Here is a 21,928-nt window from a genome sequence, read left to right as displayed (position 1 = left end):
GGAAGTCATATCCCATAATGCTTCGCGCAACATTCCAGCAATAACGAATAATGGCGAATGTTGCACCTGACTACGACAAAGCCGGTGATGATGGCTGTACTAAGGTCAAAGTGATTTGCCTAGGAGACAGTGCTGTCGGCAAATCAAAGTATATTTGATTAAACTTCCATTTACAAAAGATAAAAGTCGCATATGATAATGAACACCGATTTTATGAGTCAATGAATGCCACCCAACTACCACTTACAGACACAAATAGCATCCCCCTTTTTTGTTTGTTCACACCTTTTGGGTAACTCTCTGATGAAATTTTTACCACGATTTGTCATTACAACCCTTTCCAATGAGCATGAGAGTATTATCAATGGACATTTAATGACACAATGCATTGTAAATAGGATAATATTGCAATTTAGATTTATGAATGACCTACCCCAGTTGATCTACATGCAGGGTTATTTGGGGGACACATCAAAGGACATTGTGACATAAAGTTATTTGTTTTGGGATGTCAAATTTCAGGGAAAAACACCAAATGAATGATCTCAAATCCCAGAAATGAGACCAAATCCATGAAAAATAGATGAATTGCTATTTAGTCGCTTAAAATAATATGTCCCTAAATCATAGTATTCATGATTTTTTTATTTGTGTTCCACACAACATATATTGGTTGTTTCAGGAATTTTATTATAAAGGAGTAGGTCCGGTAAGGACCGATTTTGGCCTCAAATTTCAGGTTCATCTAACAAAAGATTTTGGACACTTTTTAAACACTTAAGTGTCTATTTCAATTGATTCAATTAGTTTATTTGAGAGATTTTAACTGTTTTAGTCATTAAAAACGTGCTGATTCAAGCTTAAATATGAAAAATCTATCAAATATGCCAAAAAACATCACTTTTTAGATGGTTTTTGTCAAAAATGAAAGTGGCCGCATCCCTGTTCATCCTCAACCTTTATATATGTTTTGTATTATCATCAAATACAACTTTCAATATTATGAATGAACACGAATGCAGATGGAAAACGTCTAAAATTTAACTAAAATGCTAAAATTGTGAAGATTTCAGTAATTTAGCATATTTAATGATGCTAGTACTCGATATATGTGCATTGTATTGTCAAAAACAACCCGTATTTATGTAGCAGAAGCATTCTACTTTCCAGTAAATAACTAAAAGATTACATTTTCACAATTTTGTAAAACTGCTATATTTTGGGGCCAAAAAGGGGTCTTACTGAACCTGCTCCTTTGATAATTGAGGGTTAAGACTATTTTGGGGTTATTTTGAGCATTATAGGTACCTTAATAGGGCTGTGTTCATACCACAAACTTAACTACATGTAGAGTACAGACAAATCTATGGAAAATTTAATGATACACTGTGTTGTATTTCCAGAACCAAATATAAAGTTTTAAATGCATTTTATGTTTCAGAAAATTACAAAATTTCATGGATATTGAGTAATATTTTTGTCAATGCAGAAATGCCAGATAATGTTTACTAAGTTTTAAAAAAATGTTTGAAGCATCCCTCTCATGTAATAATTGACGTGTACAATCAAAGACAATAGATATTTGGCAACAATAGATGTTATAGATTTTGTAAATGAGTACCAAGTACATGTAATATCTAGTGTATTTCTGGAGTTTATTAGTTTTACCATTTTTGGTAGGCTGGCCAAAAAGAAATCTAAAAATGCGGGAAATAATATCAAATAATAAAATTTGGAGTGATGGAAACAATTTTTTATTAGATCTGCAATCTACACATTTTCATGAAATTGAATTTGAAGAAAACCCCTCTGACGGTCTACAATTGTTTTATGATATGTTGAACAAGGCTTTAGATAAACATGCTCCTGTTGTTAAAAAGAGAGTTAAAAGGGACAGGCAGCCTGAATGGTATAACAGTGAAATCATTTACACTAGGAATATGAGAGATAAATATAATGCACTTGGTTTATGGAGTGAGTATAAATTTTGGAGAAATAAAACTAAACAAATTGTAGATAACTCAAAAAAGAATTATTATAAAAATATGGTAAAAGACTCCAATGATCCTAAAACCTTATGGAAATGTCTTCACAGTCTGAACCCAAAAGTTAAAAATACACCATATGAGTTAGCCACAGAAGATAACAATACAACTAAAAGTAAAAAATGTATAGCTGATACTTTTAATAAGTTTTTCACTTCCTGTGCTGAAAAACTAAGAGGACAAGGAAATTATACACCTGTTAACAAAGCAGATTTTAGTAATCTAAGTAAATTTGTTAAAAATAAATTACATAAACATGAAAAATTTTCTATACCACCAGTGAACATGAATGAACTATTTAATGAATTAGCAAAACTTGATATAAATAAAGCATCTGGTATGGATAATATTGGACCAAAAATCCTAAGATTAAGTGCCCCTTTTATTGCATCACCTCTCACATATATATTTATCAGAATGATACATGTAGATACTGGTACAATGTATATATCCTTCATTACTGAAGAATGCTAAGGTAACACCAGTTTTCAAGGATGGTGACAAGCTTCTAGCAACAAATTACAGACCTATATCTGTTCTTCCAACTTTATCAAAATTAATAGAAAAACATGTTTCTAATAGTAATAAAATGTACAAATATTTATCAAAACTTAAACTTTTACACCCTACACAATCTGGTTTCAGGCCGCAACATTCTTGTCAAACTGCACTTATCAATATCATTGACAAATGGTTGCAAGAAATGAATGATGGTAATTTAAATCTAGCAATTTTATTAGATTTTAAAAAAGCTTTTGATTTGGTAGATCATGATATTCTTTGTTTAAAGCTTAAAATTTATGGATTTAGAGAGGCTTCTGTTAGTTTTTTCAAGTCATACTTCAATAACAGAAAACAGCAGGTAAACATTTGTAATGTTTATTCTGAACAACAACATGTAAAATTTGGTGTCCCCCAAGGTTCTATACTTGGTCCCCTATTGTTTGTACTATTTATAAATGACCTTCCCTTATGCATTGAAAATTGTGAAACAGACCTATATGCTGATGACACCACTCTTCATAAATCTGGGAAAAACATAGAAAACATACATGATGATGTTCAAGAAGATTTATACAGGATTGAAGAGTGGTGTAAAATGAACAACATGTTCATTAATGCAAATAAAACAAAATGTTTGGTTACTGGAACAAAACAGAAACTATCAATTCAGACCTGTCAACCAAACTTGATAATAAACTCAAAAGTATTACAAAATTCTTCATGTGAAAAATTATTAGGTGTTAAAATTGACAACACACTTAACTGGAAAAATCAAATTGACCAAGTTTGTGCTAATATATCATCCAGAATATACCTTCTTTCTAAAATAAAGAAATTTTTAGATATAAATGCAAGGAAAACATATTACAATGGGTATATTCTTCCCTTAATTGACTACTGCTGTATTATTTGGGGTGAATGTAAAAATGAAGGGATAACAAAAATTTTAAAACTCCAAAAAAGGGCAGCAAGATTAATTCCAGATGCAGATCCTTTATCCCCCTCAGCCCCCTTATTTAAAAAACTTGGGTGGATGACAGTTGACAATAGAATAAAATACCACAAATATTTACTTCTATATAAATGTATGCATATGGAAGCACCAATGTACCTAGTTCAAAAGTTTAAACTGAAATCAGATAATAATCCTTACTCCTTAAGAGGCGTCACTCAAGGTAATCTGATAGTTCCTAAGCCAAAAGCTGAACTATTTAAGAAATCCTTTGCTTATTCTGGATCAGTATTATGGAATGGACTACCACACACAATGCGTAAAGCTCAAAACACTTTTACTTTTAAGCAAAGTATCAAGAAGTGCCTAACACAACCCTGATAAGAAATGTTTGCTACAATGTATTTGTATATTTTTTATTTTTTATTTTCATTTGATTTTTTGACTACATGTATACATCTTAAACAGCAATATATCTTATGTTAATAACAATACATTGAACTACATGATTGTAAATTAACTATGTGTAAATTAACTATGCATAAATATCTGTTTTGATTGTATTGTAATTAGGGTCCCGCCAAAGGCGGTCCCCTATAGTGATCAGTCTGTCCGTCCGTCCGTCCGTAACACTTTGTGTCCGCTCCATATCTAGAGAACCATTATGATTTCATACTTTATACTTTACATGTTTATTAACCACCACCAGAGGGCGTGTCATGATGTATGTACAACTTCTTAGGTCAAAGGTCAAGGTAAAAAAACTTTGGTTTCAGTTGACAACCCTGTGTCCTGTGGTGAAGATCGTGTCCGCTCTATATCTTGAGAACCGTTATGATTTCAAAGTTTATACTTGACATGTATATGAACCAACACCAGAGGGTGTGTCATAATTTATGAACGACTGCCTAGGGCAAAGTTCAAGGTCAAAAACTGGTTTCAGTTGACAACCCCATGTCCTATGGTAAAGATTGTGTCCGCTCTATATCTTGAGAACCGTTATCATTTCAAAGTTTATACTTGACATGTATATAAACCAACACCAAAGGGTGTGTCATAATTTATGTGCAACTTCCTAGGTCAAAGGTCAAGGTCAAAAACTTTGATTTCAGTTGACAACCCCATGTCCTATGGTAAAGATCGTGTCCGCTCTATATCTTGAGAACCTTTATCATTTCAAAGTTTATACTTGACATGTTTATAAACCAACACTAAAGGGTGTGTCATAATTTATTTACAACTTCATAGGTCAAAGGTCAAGGTCAAAAACTTTGATTTCAGTTGACAAACCCATGTCCTATGGTAAAGATACAATTTTTTAATGCACATTATTCACAGCGGGGCCCACAGAGATGGCTCCCATCTCAATGATATCTAGTTTGTATGTGAGGGCCTCAGGGAAGATTAGTTTATTGTAACTAACTGAGCTTACCCTCTTTAAATAAAGAATTTATTATTATTATTATTATTATAAACAAACTTTGTTCAATATTTATTCATACAATAATCTGATGTTATTTGCAACAATTTCTTTTTAAACCATAGGCATAGGAATGAATTTAATTTTGTAAATAATAAAATCAAAATTCTATCAAATATATCTATTTCTGTAAATGTCATATAAAGTGTATATTTTAAACTTTTTGTTGTAACTATAGTTATGGTTTAAATGAATCAATAATTTCTTTTGTAGGTTAGTTGAAAGATTTTTAATGGATGGATAGTATCCTTTATAATCATTATATGCAAAGAAGGGTTAAACATTGCAGGCAACAGAAGGAAAAGATTGAAATATTTGTTGTGATGAATTTACCACTTATCAATTACTTCAAGAGAAGAAAATGGTGTATTACAAAAATTAAATTTAAAGCTTTATACAGCTGCAAGTAAATAATCCATTGCAGCCAAAACAAGTTTGCTATAATTGATTTAGATAAAAGAGATTAGATATATGCCTATGTCTATGCGACAACAATACAAGAGGACATAAAAGCAGAAATTGTATCTAGGTCAGCATATCTTCACAAATATAGAAGAAAGCATACATGTATGAGGGTTTGTATGGCTTTAAATCATTGCTGATTTTTTTTCTTTTCTAAATATTAGTTACATAGTTATTATTCATGTCCTTAACCACAATTTTAGTAAACCTCAACAGTTATCTACCTTTGCATTAACGTTGTTCAATTACCAGACAGAAGTCAACAAAGAAAAAGTTTCAGTTGGTAAGTTTTTTGATGCAATGAGAAATATGTTATTGCTTTTTAGCTCACCTGGCCTAAAAGGCCATGTGAGCTTTTCTCATCACTTGGCGTCCGTCGTCGTCGTCGTCGTCTGTCGTCGTTAACAATTTTTCAAACATCTTCTCCTCTGAAACTACTGAATGGATTTGAATGAAACTTAACATGATTGTTCCTTAGTATATCCTGCACAAAATGTGCGCTTCGATTTTTGATCCGTCAAAAAACATGGCCGCCGTTACTTAAAATAGAACATAGGGGTCAAATGCAGTTTTTGGCTTATATCTCAAAAACGAAAGCATTTAGAGCAAATCTGACATGGGGTAAAAATGTTCATTAGGTCAAGATCTATCAGCCCTGAAATTTTCAGATGAATCAAACAAACCATTGTTGGGTTGCTGCCACTTAATTGGTAATTTTAAGGAAATTTTGCAGTTTTTGGTCATTATCTTGAATATTATTATAGATAAAGATAAACTGTAAACAGCAAAAAAGATCAGCAAAGTAAGATCTACAAATAAGTTAATATGACCAAAATTGTCAATTGACCCCTTAAGGGGTTATTGTCCTTTAATGACAATTTTTCACAATTTGTTCATCATATTTGCTAACTTTAAAAAATCTTTTCCTCTGAAACTACTGAATGGATTTGGTTAAAACTTAGCATGGTTGTTCCTTAAATTATCCTGCACAAAGTGTGTGCTTTGATTTTTGATCCGTCAAAAAACATGGCCGCCGTTACTTAAAATAGAACATAGGGGTCAAATGCAGTTTTTGGCTTATATCTCAAAAACGAAAGCATTAAGAGCAAATCTGACATGGAGTAAAAATGTTCATTAGGTCAATATCTATCAGCCCTGAAATTTTCAGATGAATCAAACATCCAATTGTTGGGTTGCTGCCACTTAATTGGTAATTTTAAGGAAATTTTGCAGTTTTTGGTCATTATCTTGAATATTATTATAGATAAAGATAAACTGTAAACAGCAAAAAAGATCAGCAAAGTAAGATCTACAAATAAGTTAATATGACCAAAATTGTCAATTGACCCCTTAAGGGGTTATTGTCCTTTAATGACAATTTTTCACAATTTGTTCATCATATTTGCTAACTTTAAAAAATCTTCTCCTCTGAAACTACTGAATGGATTTGGTTAAAACTTAGCATGGTTGTTCCTTAGATTATCCTGCACAAAGTGTGTGCTTTGATTTTTGATCCGTCAAAAAACATGGCCGCCGTTACTTAAAATAGAACATAGGGGTCAAATGCAGTTTTTGGCTTATATCTCAAAAACGAAAGCATTAAGAGCAAATCTGACATGGAGTAAAAATGTTCATTAGGTCAATATCTATCAGCCCTGAAATTTTCAGATGAATCAAACATCCAATTGTTGGGTTGCTGCCACTTAATTGGTAATTTTAAGGAAATTTTGCAGTTTTTGGTCATTATCTTGAATATTATTATAGATAAAGATAAACTGTAAACAGCAAATATGATCAGCAAAGTAAGATCTACAAATAAGTCAATTTGACCAAAATTGTCAATTGACCTCTTTAGGAATTATTGCCCTTTAAAGACTTTTTTCACAATTTGTTCATCATGTTGACTTACTTTAAAAAATCTTCTCTTATGAAACTGCTGTATTAATTTCAGCCAAACTTAGGCTAAATGAGTTTCAGAGTATCTAGTATAAATTTTATATTTCATTTCCTTGTATGTCAAGAAACATAGCTCCTATGGCTAAAATAGAACATAGGAGAAAATGATTTTTTTTTGCTTTTGAAGAAAATAGGACGATTCAAAGAACATTTAAATAAATTGAAAAGCCAAAATAATCATTGATGAGAGATTAAACCAAAAAAATTCAGGTGAGCGATTCAGGCTCTTGAGAGCCTCTTGTTAGACTATTTTTTTCAAATTTTAAATTTTAAATATTCAGACAGGCTATCTTTGTCTATTTTGCAAAATACAAATTTACCTCGAGATGTGAATTTAAAAATAATGTGTTTCATTGTTATTCAATTATGATTTTTGCAGTACAAATGTAATAGCAGCCAAATCATGTTAATTAAAAGTAAATGGGACTTTAAATTATGTGAAAACATTAACATCAAGCAAGGTCTGCCAAAATGTCTGTTTCTAAATATTTTTGACAAAACATTGACCATAAATGTATTTTACAGATCAGTAGTTATCTTGCTATGTATATAACCGCCTTGTGTTTATGAACTATTTATTGATGCATTTTACATTTTAAGCTTCTAGAGTTCAGTATAAGAGTTTTGCTTCTGTTCTTATAAATTAACTCTAGACATTGAAATGAGTTCAATCAGATATAGATATGGGGAGATGTGGTATGAGTGTTAATGAGACAACTCTCCATCCAAGTCACAATTTATAAAAGTAAACCATTATAGGTCTAGGTATGATCTTCAACACGGAGCCTTGGCTCACAACGAACAGCAAGCTATAAAGGCCCCAAAAAGTGCTACTGCAAAACAGGAAAACCAACAGCTTATCTATATGAAAAACAAGAAACGAGAAACACTTATGAATCACATAAACAAACGACCACCACTGAATAAAAACTGGACATTCATGGTTCCTCCACCAATAAAAACTGGCCGCCACATGTATATGAGGAACAAAGGCAGTCCATTTAAATTCTATTTGAATTTGATTTTTAAATACTGATTTATTTGTAGATTTTTGGGACACAGCAGGTCAGGAGAGATTTAACAACATGCATCCTTCATATTATCATCAAGCACATGCCTGTATAATTGTAAGTAAACTATTACTCCACTAAACTTTTCTAGTGGTTTATTAATTCCAATCTGTCTCAAGTCTATGGTGGATTTTATTTTTTTGTAAATTCAGGATGAGTCTAGATCTGATTATGTGTATTTGAAATACCTGTATTATGTCTTTATAGTTTCAAATTAAATAAACTCCACAGATAACAATAGCTATGGTATTTAATCATTGGGAGAGTTAAACTTGCAAAAGGGACATCAGTTGCCAAGTGGTCTAATAGTTACTACTGTAATCAACTCTTAGGTTATAAGTTTAAATCCTCCTCATGCTGGTGCATTTGACTCCAGTCTTAATTGACTAGGATTGTCAGTTTTCCTATTGAAGGTTGTGGTTTTTGCCAGGCTCTCCGGTTTCCTCCATCAATAAAAACTGGCCGTCATGAAAAAGCCCAAAAGCAGTGCTAAAAAGTGGTATAAAACGCAGAAAATCAAATCAACTTGCAAAAATATAATTGGCCAGGTAAACACCAACAGATTTTGTGGAAAGGTTTCATTTCTTTGGCAAAAATAGGTAGCATAAAATAGCAAGATATAAAGAATATACCACATTTTTTTATCTAGACCTTGAATTATTGACAATGCTCACATTTTCTGAAAACTCAAGGAAATTTGTAATTTTTATTGGGCAATGGAATGTATTGACCAGGAATAAGAGTAAATGTATTAATGAAATCTTTATACATTAAAAAAAATCAAAACAATTTTACTTGCAGGTATTTGATACAACAAGAAAAATAACATATAAGAATCTGCCGAACTGGTTAAAAGAGTTACGAGAATATAGACCTGAAATACCCTGTTTATGTGCTGCCAATAAAATAGATGGTAAATTGTGTTAATATATTATTCTGCTCATTTTGGGCGCCGTGATTGGCAAATAAAATATTTGTTTGTATTACATGTAATTTTATTTTATTGATAGACTTGTATATTTAATATCACTGCAATGTTATATATATATTTATTAAGATCCATTGTTATTTATAAAATAAGTTTATTTTTACATCAATTTCTAAATTTACGAAATCTGACACACAATGGCTGATTATTTGTTTACAGTAGTTCCTTTATTCTAAGTAACAAATAGACAATTTCCTTCTTCCTAATTATATTATTTTAGCAATTTACAAAATTTGGCAGAACAATTTCAACAAACTTTTAATTTTATGACAAGCACATTTTATTTTACATTCTTGTTCAAATTAAAAATAGAAATAAGAAGATGGGGTATGATTGCAAATGAGACAACTCTCTATTAGAGACCAAATGATGAAATCAACTGTAGTTCACTCTATGGTCTTCAACAATGAGCTAAAGTCATACTACATAGTAAGCTTAAATTTTACTTATATACCTACTTTCACTTTTTATTTAACATTTTGATCTCTTAAAAATCACAGCAGCAAGCTCTTATGTGTTGTTATAAGAACCTGTACAATTTCTAATTATGTTTTCAGTTGATGTGTCAGTGACTACAAAATCCTTTAATTTTGCCAAGAAACACAACATGCCATTTTATTTTTGTTCTGCATCAGATGGAACCAATGTCGTGAGGGTAAGAATGTAAAAGAATAAAGTAACATATATATAAGAATGATTAGAAAAGATAACAATTCTAATTCAGACAGTGTTTTGTTGCTGTTAATTCAAAATAGATTACATTTATGGTATTATTACATATTCAGAAAAATTGAGTCCATATAATAGAAGTGCAAATATTACATATATTATTTTCATGTTTCACCTATGATGTTTTAAAGAAGTTTTATAAAATAGAAAACGTTGTTCTTGGAGAAAAGAATTTAAACCAGGCAGATGAAAACAAAATTTCTAAAATTGGTAAAATTACAGTTCCAAGATATAGATTGCTATCACCAGAGAAATATTTCAACTATATCATTTTATTCAATTATTGGTAACAGGTCTCATTTTAATATAGAAATACGGAGATGTCATAATAAGGTCAAAGAAACAAATAAATACTAAAGTTAAAATGATGTGTATGTAGGCAATTATAAGCAACCATACAGCCTTCATCGATGAGTAAAACCTATACAGTATAGTTTTCTATAAAATGCCCTGATATATAAAATATGGAGCAATTCAATAGAGAAAACTTACAGTCTAATGTATAAAAACAAAACAATTTACAGAAAACAAATATGACAGACATGAAAAAACAAATATGACAGACATGAACCAAGAAAAACTATTGAACTACAGATTCATAACTTAGGACAGGCACATAAAGAATGTGGCAGAGTTAAACATGTTGATTATCACTTAACCTTCACCTCACCTGGGACAATGGTATGAAAATTTTATATTAAAATCCTTATTAGCTCACCTGGCCCGAAGGGCCAAGTGAGCTATTCCCATCACTTTGCGTCCGGCGTCCGTCGTCGTCGTCCGTCGTCCGTCGTCGTCGTCCGTCGTCGTTAACTTTTACAAAAATCTTCTCCTCTGAAACTACTGGGCCAAATCAAACCAAACTTGGCCACAATCATCATTGGGGTATCTAGTTTAAAAAATGTGTGGCGTGACCCGGTCAACCAACCAAGATGGCCGCCACGACTAAAAATAGAACATAGGGGTGAAATGCAGTTTTTGGCTTATAACTCAAAAACCAAAGCATTTAGAGCAAATCTGACATGGGGTAAAAATGTTTATCAGGTCAAGATCTATCTGCCCTGAAATTTTCAGATGAATTGGTCAATCGGTTGTTGGGTTGCTGCCCCTGAATTGGTAATTTTGAGGAAATTTTGCTGTTTTTGGTTATTATCTTGAATATTATTATAGATAGAGATAAACTGTAAACAGCAATAATGTTCAGCAAAGTAAGATCTACAAATAAGTCAACATGACCAAAATGGTCAGTTGACCCGTTTAGGAGTTATTGCCCTTTATAGTCAATTTTTAACCATTTTTCGTTAATTAAAGTAATCTTTTACAAAAATCTTCTCCTCTGAAACTACTGGGCCAAATTAATCCAAACTTGGCCATAATCATCTTTGGGGTATCTAGTTTAAAAAATGTGTGGCGTGACCTGGTCAACCAACCAAGATGGCTGCCACGGCTAAAAATAGAACAAAGGGGTAAAATGCAGTTTTTGGCTTATAACTAAAAAAACCAAAGCATTTTGAGGAAATCTGACAGAATAAAAATGTTTATTAGGTCAAGATCTATCTGCCCTGAAATTTTCAGATGAATCGGTCAATAGGTTGTTGGGTTGCTGCCCCTGAATTGGTAATTTTGAGGAAATTTTGCTGTTTTTGGTTATTATCTTGAATATTATTATAGATAGAGATAAACTGTAAACAGCAATAATGTTCAGCAAAGTAAGATCTACAAATAAGTCAACATGACCAAAATGGTCAGTTGACCCGTTTAGGAGTTATTGCCCTTTATAGTCAATTTTTAACCATTTTTCGTAAATTAAAGTAATCTTTTACAAAAATCTTCTCCTCTGAAACTACTGGGCCAAATTAATCCAAACTTGGCCACAATCATCTTTGGGGTATCTAGTTTAAAAAATGTGTGGCGTGACCTGGTCAACCAACCAAGATGGCCGCCACCGCTAAAAATAGAACATAGGGGTAAAATGCAGTTTTTGGCTTATAACTCAAAAACCAAAGCATTTTGAGGAAATCTGACATGGGATAAAAATGTTTATCAGGTCAAGATCTATCTGCCCTGAAATTTTCAGATGAATCGGTCAATCGGTTGTTGGGTTGCTGCCCCTGAATTGGTAATTTTGAGGAAATTTTGCTGTTTTTGGTTATTATCTTGAATATTATTATAGATAGAGATAAACTGTAAACAGCAATAATGTTCAGCAAAGTAAGATCTACAAATAAGTCAACATGACCAAAATGGTCAGTTGACCCGTTTAGGAGTTATTGCCCTTTATAGTCAATTTTTAACCATTTTTCGTTAATTAAAGTAATCTTTTACAAAAATCTTCTCCTCTGAAACTACTGGGCCAAATTAATCCAAACTTGGCCATAATCATCTTTGGGGTATCTAGTTTAAAAAATGTGCGGCGTGACCTGGTCAACCAACCAAGATGGCCGCCACGGCTAAAAATAGAACAAAGGGGTAAAATGCAGTTTTTGGCTTATAACTAAAAAACCAAAGCATTTTGAGGAAATCTGACAGAATAAAAATGTTTATTAGGTCAAGATCTATCTGCCCTGAAATTTTCAGATGAATCGGTCAACGGGTTGTTGGGTTGCTGCCCCTGAATTGGTAATTTTGAGGAAATTTTGCTGTTTTTGGTTATTATCTTGAATATTATTATAGATAGAGATAAACTGTAAACAGCAATAATGTTCAGCAAAGTAAGATCTACAAATAAGTCAACATGACCAAAATGGTCAGTTGACCCATTTAGGAGTTATTGCCCTTTATAGTCAATTTTTAACCATTTTTCGTTAATTAAAGTAATCTTTTACAAAAATCTTCTCCTCTGAAACTACTGGGCCAAATTAATCCAAACTTGGCCATAATCATCTTTGGGGTATCTAGTTTAAAAAATGTGTGGCGTGACCTGGTCAACCAACCAAGATGGCCGCCACGGCTAAAAATAGAACAAAGGGGTAAAATGCAGTTTTTGGCTTATAACTAAAAAACCAAAGCATTTTGAGGAAATCTGACAGAATAAAAATGTTTATTAGGTCAAGATCTATCTGCCCTGAAATTTTCAGATGAATCGGTCAACGGGTTGTTGGGTTGCTGCCCCTGAATTGGTAATTTTGAGGAAATTTTGCTGTTTTTGGTTATTATCTTGAATATTATTATAGATAGAGATAAACTGTAAACAGCAATAATGTTCAGCAAAGTAAGATCTACAAATAAGTCAACATGACCAAAATGGTCAGTTGACCCGTTTAGGAGTTATTGCCCTTTATAGTCAATTTTTAACCATTTTTCGTAAATTAAAGTAATCTTTTACAAAAATCTTCTCCTCTGAAACTACTGGGCCAAATTAATCCAAACTTGGCCACAATCATCTTTGGGGTATCTAGTTTAAAAAATGTGTGGCGTGACCTGGTCAACCAACCAAGATGGCCGCCACCGCTAAAAATAGAACATAGGGGTAAAATGCAGTTTTTGGCTTATAACTCAAAAACCAAAGCATTTTGAGGAAATCTGACATGGGATAAAAATGTTTATCAGGTCAAGATCTATCTGGCCTGAAATTTTCAGATGAATCGGTCAATCGGTTGTTGGGTTGCTGCCCCTGAATTGGTAATTTTGAGGAAATTTTGCTGTTTTTGGTTTATATCTTGAATATTATTATAGATAGAGATAAACTGTAAACAGCAATAATGTTCAGCAAAGTAAGATCTACAAATAAGTCAACATGACCAAAATGGTCAGTTGACCCGTTTAGGAGTTATTGCCCTTTATAGTCAATTTTAACCATTTTTCATAAATTAAATTAATCTTTTACAAAAATCTTCTCCTCTGAAACTACTGGGCCAAATTAATCCAAACTTGGCCACAATCATCTTTGGGGTATCTAGTTTAAAAAATGTGTGGCGTGACCTGGTCAACCAACCAAGATGGCCGCCACCGCTAAAAATAGAACATAGGGGTAAAATACAGTTATGGCTTATAACTCAAAAACCAAAGCATTTTGAGGAAATCTGACATGGGGATAAAAATGTTAATCAGGTCAAGATCTATCTGCCCTGAAATTTTCAGATGAATCGGTCAATCGGTTGTTGGGTTGCTGCCCCTGAATTGGTAATTTTGAGGAAATTTTGCTGTTTTTGGTTATTATCTTGAATATTATTATAGATAGAGATAAATTGTAAACAGCAATAATGTTCAGCAAAGTAAGATCTACAAATAAGTCAACATGACCAAAATGGTCAGTTGACCCCTTTAGGAGTTATTGCCCTTTATAGTCAATCTTTAACCATTTTTCATAAATCTAAGTAATCTTTTACAAAATCTCCACTGAAACTACTAGGCCACAATCATCTTTGGGGTATCTAGTTTGAAAAATGTGTCCGATGACCTGGCCATTCAACCAAGATGGCCGCCACGGCTAAAAATAGAACATAGGGGTAAAATGCAGTTTTTGGCTTATAACTATGAACTCAAAGCATCTAGAGCAAATCTGACAAGAAGTTAAATTGTTAATCAAGTCAATATCTATCTGCCCTGAATTTTTCAGATGAATTGGACAACTGGTTGTTGGGTTGCTGCCCTCCAATTGGTAATTTTTAAAGAAATTTTGTCGTTTTTGGTTATCTTGAATACTATTATAGATAGCGATAAACTGTAAACAGCAATAATGTTCAGCAAAGTAAGATCTACAAATAAGTCAACATGACCTAAATGGTCAATTGACCCCTTAAGGAGTTATTGCCCTTTATAGTCAATTTTTAACAATTTTCATTAATTTGGTAAATATATGTAAATTTTTACCAAATATAGTTCTCTGTTACTAATGGGCAAAGTTCATTATAGATATAATTGTAAGAAGCAAAATCGTTCAGTAAAGTAAGAACTTCAAACACATCACCATCACCAAAATACAATTTTGTCATGAATCCATTTGTGTCCTTTGTTAAATATGCACATAGACCAAGGTGAGCGACACAGGCTCTTTAGAGCCTCTAGTTTTTATTTCTTGCATGATGATAACTACAGCACTGATAAAGAGAACATGATTAGTATTATTTGAATTATTTTTCAGTTATTTAAAGATGCTATACGAGCAGCAGTTGCATATAAGAATAACTCAACAGATTTTATGGATGAAATCATGAGAGAATTAGAGGTAATGTAGGATCTTATAAGTCTCTAAAGCATATAGAAGGGCTTAAACTTGTCTTTCATTTGAAATATTTAATATCATATGGAAATGTGCAAAAATTCAACTTCAAGATTACCCTTCCATACCTACTTTTCCCTATTGAATCCCTCAGAATTTACCACTTTTAAAATTTATGATCTGTTTTCTGTGTCATGAACAAGTACACATGACCACAACTTTATATCAGTTAAATAGGTTTCACTCCTTGTACTCTGACTGACTCTACCAAAACTCTTAAAGCCTGGAAATAGCACAATAGTGCTGAAAGTGGCATTAAACACAAATCAATCATTCAATCAATACTTTATCATTTATATATAGTTTAATTGGAAAAAAGAGAAGCTTTTCTTCTTCACTCTATTACTTTAATGCAGCAATTCTTGTCAAAATGTTTACTTATATTGGAAGTAATGTAAAATTGTTTCTATTGTGTGTCTGACAGGTTTCTAAGAAGATTTTTCTTTTGAAAACCAATCTATTTTACCCAACTTACTGGAGACACAAAAAAGGAAGAAGCTTGTGCTCTTTTGAAGTCTCAAAGTCATTAATGAAAATGTGCATCAATATCCAAGATACTGCATCAAAATAAATATGTCATGTTGGTCTCTTGTGAATATTTTTATAATAACCACTTATTTTTATTAATTTCACTGATTAATGACAACATGGCACATTTATCAATGGAAAGCAACACAAAGACACAAATGAAAATATATCTATTACAAAACAATGATTAACGATTTTATTTAAAAGAATCCTGAAAGTTACTGAAGGGAAGCACAAAGGATTTAATCTGTACTTAAACCTTTTAATATAATTGTTCATATGGTGTCATGTTTCAGAAAATAGTTGATCTTATTGCTATTTTTATACAGATCTTTCTATCATACTACATGTTTGTATCTGTATGCCCAACATTGACTGTGAATTGGAAATAAAATATGTTCAATGTTATCTTTCAGAACTTTGAATTAGAAACAGATAAAAAGGACAATGAAGTAGATAGTGGTTTAGATTCCACAGGCAATTCAGATGAACAGAAACAAACAACAGCAAGCTGAGAATAGGATCATATTTATTGTTGTTAAATATTTATTTATTTATTCCGGGGAATGGTGGGTAATGTTATCAAGTGTCAAATTGATTTTGTCACATGATTCAACTTTGCTAGGTTGTCACATGGTACAATTTCGCCTGGTTGTCACATGATATAACTTTGCCAGGTAGTCACATGGTATAACTTTGCCAGGTTGTCACATGGTATAACTTTGCCAGGTTGTCATATGGTATAACTTTGCCAGGTTGTCACATGTTATAACTTTGCCAGGTTGTCACATGAAATAACTTTGCCAGGTTGTCACATGATATAACTTTGCCAGGTTGTCACATGGTATAACTTTGCCAGGTTGTCACATGATATAACTTTGCCAGGTTGTCACATGAAATAGCTTTTCCAGGTTGTCACATAATATAACTTTGCCAGGTTGTCACATGGTATAACTTTGCCAGGTTGTCACATGATATAACTTTGCCAGGTTGTAACATGATATAAATTTGCCAGGTTGTAATATTATACAAGTTTGCCAGGTTGTCACATGGTATTAATTTGCCAGGTTGTCACATGGTATAATTTTGCCAGGTTGTAATATTATACAATTATGCCAAGTTGTTACATGATATAACTTTGCCCAGTTGTCACATGAAATAATTTTGGTCTCATGATATAACTTGGCCTGTTGAAGTTAATTTTTTAAGGACTTATTTATACCTCTCATCACATAAGAAATTTTTGTATTCTGTTTATGAAAATCATAGTAAGACGTACAAGTGGTAATTAAAACTAAAAGAAGTATTTCTACCATTTAATGTTTTACCATATAGAAATCAAATATCATTTAAAACATTAAATGCAACTATTAGGATCTCTTGAAAATGGATGGGTTAGATGACCTTTTCATTTAAACAAGTGCTGTCAACTAAAAGATTAGTGAGAAGGTCCTTCAAACTGTCCATAATGTTTTACTTACACATATCAATCTTATTCAAATAAGATCATGTGCCATAGTGCAATAACAAGACTTATCATTTATTAGTTAGTATAGTCATGGGTTAAGATTTGTTATTGACAAAAAGAGCATGAGGTATAAGTAAGATCTTACATTTGCACAATCTTTTATTGTGCTAGCACTCTCTTGTAACGGGTTTTCTTTGAATGCACAAAACATTTTTGAAATATGTGCTCACCTTGCCGTCTTTCTTGTGATCTGTTGTCATTGTATCATTGCTTGACATTGTTAGTCATCTGTATCAATTCCTGAGAAGATGATTGGATAATTTTAAGAAAATTAGAAAATAGCTAAAGGAGCACATTGGTCAAGTGTGAAAGAAATTTTGTTAAATTCTCTTTCTGATAGTTATAATCTTTTTCATATGAGAAACCGGTTGAGAAAAAAATATTCTGTTCTGTTCATCATAACTGTATTTTTCAATATATTAAGTAAAACTATGTTTGTTTCTAGGTATATATTATATATGTATGACATATAATTTATCACTTTACATAAAAGTAAAATAAACCCAGTCAACATTGAAACCTCAGAGTTAAAATCTCAGGGTAATATGAACATATTTGGTTGTTATGGAAAGTGAAATAATAAAATTGATATGACTCTATAAATACAAACATATATTTTATATAATTTCAAAACCAAAATGATGACCCTAAACAGTTGCATTAGGCTGCTTCTGTAGAAAAATAAAATGAATTTGTCGTTGAATTTAGATTTTAAACTGTAAGAGTAGATGAAATTTGTTAATTATCTCCCCTTTATGACACATATTTGGTTATGGGAAGTAAGACAAAAAAATATCTGAATCTATAAATACAGACACATATTATATACAATTTCAAAACAAAAACAATGACCCCCAAACAGTTGCATTATGCTGCTTCTGTAGAATTATAAAATAGATTTTTCTTTGACTCTTTAATATTGTGAGAGTTAAGGAATTTGAATTATCTCCCCTCTAATTTTTCATTGTACCACCATTTTTCATTTTTGGAGAAAAAAAAGGATGCATGTGCAGCAGTGCTGTGATGTTTATTTTTTGGTAATTTTATCCATTTTTTGTTATCATGGAGAGGTTATAAAGAAACCTAGTACTTATGTTAAATGATTGGTTTCTAAACTGCCACTGCCATTGATCAATGAATAATATAAATATGTTCACTTTTTCTGTAATTTTAAAATTCTCACACCATTCTAACTTTATATATATCAATCTTCTTTATCTGACATTAAGTAGCTAAAAATTTAAATCACTCTTTCAACTTGACCCCTTTAACTATCAGCTTTGAAAGGTTCTAAACTAAAAGCTACATTTCTTAGTCAGTAGATCTATTAGATAAAATCTTTAAAAATTATTTATAGGAAGAGAGCTTTAATTGTGTGCATGTTGTATTTTCTAAATTAAATTTTATGAAAGCCCTATTATAAAATAAAAGTTTAACATTTATATATAAGTAAAATCAACATAATACAACAATTTCCATTTTCAATTTTTATAAACCATCCATTTGCTGTTCTCTGAATACCACTGCATATATTAAGCCTAAAACATTCAAAATAACTTTTATATTTCCCACATTAATGCATACAGTTGATAGAAACTGCTCATCATCTTTAGCATATCTTAAGTTACTTTCTAGTACTTCAGTATTGGCATCAATTTATAGAGAAATTCTGTCTAACTTGAAGTGGAAATATAATTGTATTGAAACTTAGTATGAATTTCCTTCAGACAAAGTTTACCTTAATTTATGTTTACATAATGTTGGATATTAAAAGAAACGTGTCATGTACAATGAAAAGAATGTTTATTATTTATATGTTTTTATAACTATTGAAGTTTTTTTATCTGTTGTTTCAGTGTTGTGATGCTTGTATGAAGCTAGTCGGTTTTTGTGAATGAATGAACTTTTGATTGCATTTGTATAATGAATAGATCTTGTGCCAAGTTTTCCCCATATCATTCACATATATGTTAGATGCTAGATTATTTAGATTTTGTTAGGTTATATTATACATTATTTTCATTCCAACAACCAATGTTTTGGGGAACCCATTTTAAGAAATATAATATAAGTTTTATTTTAGAATATTTGATTTAAACTAAGTCCTGTATATAGAAGTAGCTTCTTACAATTATGCTGTCGATAAGAAATTATGATATTTAATTTTTCATTGTATCATTTTTGACAACTTGATTCTTTCATTGTGCCAACAAATGTCCTACAATGAGCTTAAACAAACTTTTTGACCAGAAGAAGGATAATAGTAGTACTGTTTCATTGAAATGAAGAACAAAAATATGAATCAAACGTTAATTTATCATAATTAGATATCATTTATTCAAGTACATGTATAAACTGCAACAAGGGAGATAATTTGAAACTTAGCATATGATTTATAACATTATCTCCCTTTAATATATGGTTTGTGTATGTATTTATGAATCATATGTGTAAAGAGTTCAAGATATATTTCTCAAACCATTTAGGCATTCAGGATTAAAAACAAAACAAATATAAGCTTAACAATGCAAAATAGCAGATGTCTTCTGTTTTTTTTTTAAATTGGTATCCTACAAACGCCAATGGTATCTTTTAAGGTGGTATATATAGATCAAATGAATGGAGATTAATGTTTTATGTTTGTTTCTGGTGGCATAATTTGTGACTATTTTTGTCTGATTTATATATTTAGGTTAGGTTTATGTCAAATGATTTGTGTCAAAACACTGTTATATAGATATGTATAGAGAAGTAGTTGTTTATAAAATGTAATTGCCATTTATTGAAAAGTTAAAAGAAATAAGATAAAAATTGAATTATGATTGGCTTATTATTGTTATTTTACAAGGTTATGTTACAGTAATTTACAGTCAATGGATGATGTCAGAGGTATCACTTCTGTCATCTCATGAGAATCTTTTTGGTGTGGTCTGACAGGGTCACAGCATCCAGCACCAGTGACACATAGGGATCACTCCTGTCTTGTGAGAGTCTAGTTGGTGTGGCCTGACAGTATCCAGTTGCAGTGACTCAGTGATTATTTCTGTCATCTTGTGGGAGTCTCTAGTTTAGTTACCTGGCAGCATCCGGTTTCAGTGACACATCAGGATTTCTTCTGTCATCTTTTTGAGTCTTAAGTTGAGTGGTCTGACAGCATCAAGCTGCAGTGACACATAGGTATCACTTCTGTCATCTCATGAGAGTCTTTTTGGTGTGGTCTGACAGGGTCACAGCATCCAGCACCAGTGACACATAGGGATCACACCTGTCTTGTGAGAGTCTAGTTGGTGTGGCCTGACAGCATCCAGCTGCAGTGACTCAGTGATTACTTCTGTCATCTTGTGGGAGTCTCTAGTTTAGTTACCTGGCAGCATCCGGCTTCAGTGACACATCAGGATTTCTTCTGTCATCTTGTTGAGTCTTAAGTTGAGTGGTCTGACAGCATCAAGCTTCAGTGACAGATAGAGATTACCTCTGTCATCTTGTGGTAGTCTTTAGTTGTGTGATCTAACAAAATCCAGCTGTAGTGACACACAGGAAACACTTATGTCATCTTTTGGGAGCTTATATTTGTGTGGCCTGACAGGGAAACAGGGCCAAATAATGTCAATTGATAAGAGATCAGTCTGCTTATAAAAGTGCATACAAAATATCACTAACTTATCATTAGTGGTTCCCTTTAACGCTTTCCTCCATTGAACTTTTTTTTTGCATACTTGATTCGCATAGGATTTTTCAGAAAGATTATGAAAATATGTTTTCAAGTATTAATGCATTGAGAAAAACAAATATTTCATCAAATAAATTTAAGTCAGATATTCCTATGATATTCCTTTTCATATTTGATACAAATTTTATTTAGTATACTGCAAACATATAAGAGTCATAGTTCTTCAACTGCTGTACTACACAGGCGTCAAAAGGCGTCATTAATTTAAGGAGTAAAGGGGGTGGCGTCAAAAGGCGTCACTATGGAGCAAAGGGTTAAACTGAGTTAATCACCAACTTTAACAAATTGTTGATGCCACCAAAAAAAGAACTCTCAAGTCTTCTGTTTTTGATTTTGTCAAGGCAAGACAAAAAAAATGAATGAATTGTCTTTAAAACAAACTAATTTTTTTCTGTACCTGACACTGGGACTAAACTTTCACAGATGACTAAGTTTTTTGAAGTGGTAGTGAAATGCTCTGCATGGTGCAGGCTGATACATCCTAGATGGTTTACCCTGAAAAATTGGGGCAAGTATGAACACAATACTCAAGCTTGATATAGCTCTGAATTTAGATTGTGATTAAAGACCCCCATTAAATATTAGACACAACATCGGTTTCTGATACAGTATGAATGTGGTCTAAAAACTTTAAAAACATGAAATTAGACATTCACCTATGATGGTCCAACTTACAAAATCTAAATACATGTTATGGTAGTTTCAGTATACCAACCCCAAGAATAAAGTTTTTTG

General features: G+C 31.9%; 1 protein-coding gene across 4 annotated transcripts; it reads left to right on the top strand.

Annotated features, from left to right (window-relative positions):
* The first annotated feature begins 9 nt into the window (after positions 1–9).
* LOC139491134 (rab-like protein 2A) lies at positions 10–20,285 on the top strand. Of its 4 annotated transcripts, none has more exons than XR_011656464.1 (9): positions 10–148; positions 5,195–5,224; positions 5,647–5,726; positions 8,447–8,526; positions 9,271–9,382; positions 10,015–10,112; positions 15,270–15,353; positions 16,352–16,612; positions 16,873–20,285. XR_011656464.1 is itself a non-coding variant. In XM_071278546.1 (8 exons), the coding sequence occupies exons 1-8, from the start codon at positions 51–53 to the stop codon at positions 16,448–16,450; spliced, it is 681 nt and encodes a 226-aa protein (XP_071134647.1). In that variant the 5' UTR covers positions 10–50; the 3' UTR covers positions 16,451–20,285. The 4 variants fall into 4 exon arrangements, 1 of the variants encoding a protein (XP_071134647.1); XR_011656465.1 differs by having other exon boundaries at positions 16,352–16,950; positions 17,003–20,285; XR_011656466.1 differs by having other exon boundaries at positions 16,352–16,898; positions 17,082–17,889.
* The last annotated feature ends 1,643 nt before the right edge of the window (positions 20,286–21,928 follow it).

Source organism: Mytilus edulis, chromosome 10, assembly GCF_963676685.1.
Source record: "Mytilus edulis chromosome 10, xbMytEdul2.2, whole genome shotgun sequence".
NCBI classification, from domain to species: domain Eukaryota; kingdom Metazoa; phylum Mollusca; class Bivalvia; order Mytilida; family Mytilidae; genus Mytilus; species Mytilus edulis.
The sequence above is the reverse complement of the archived record's forward strand: the minus strand, read 5'-3'. Positions and strand labels throughout refer to the sequence as shown.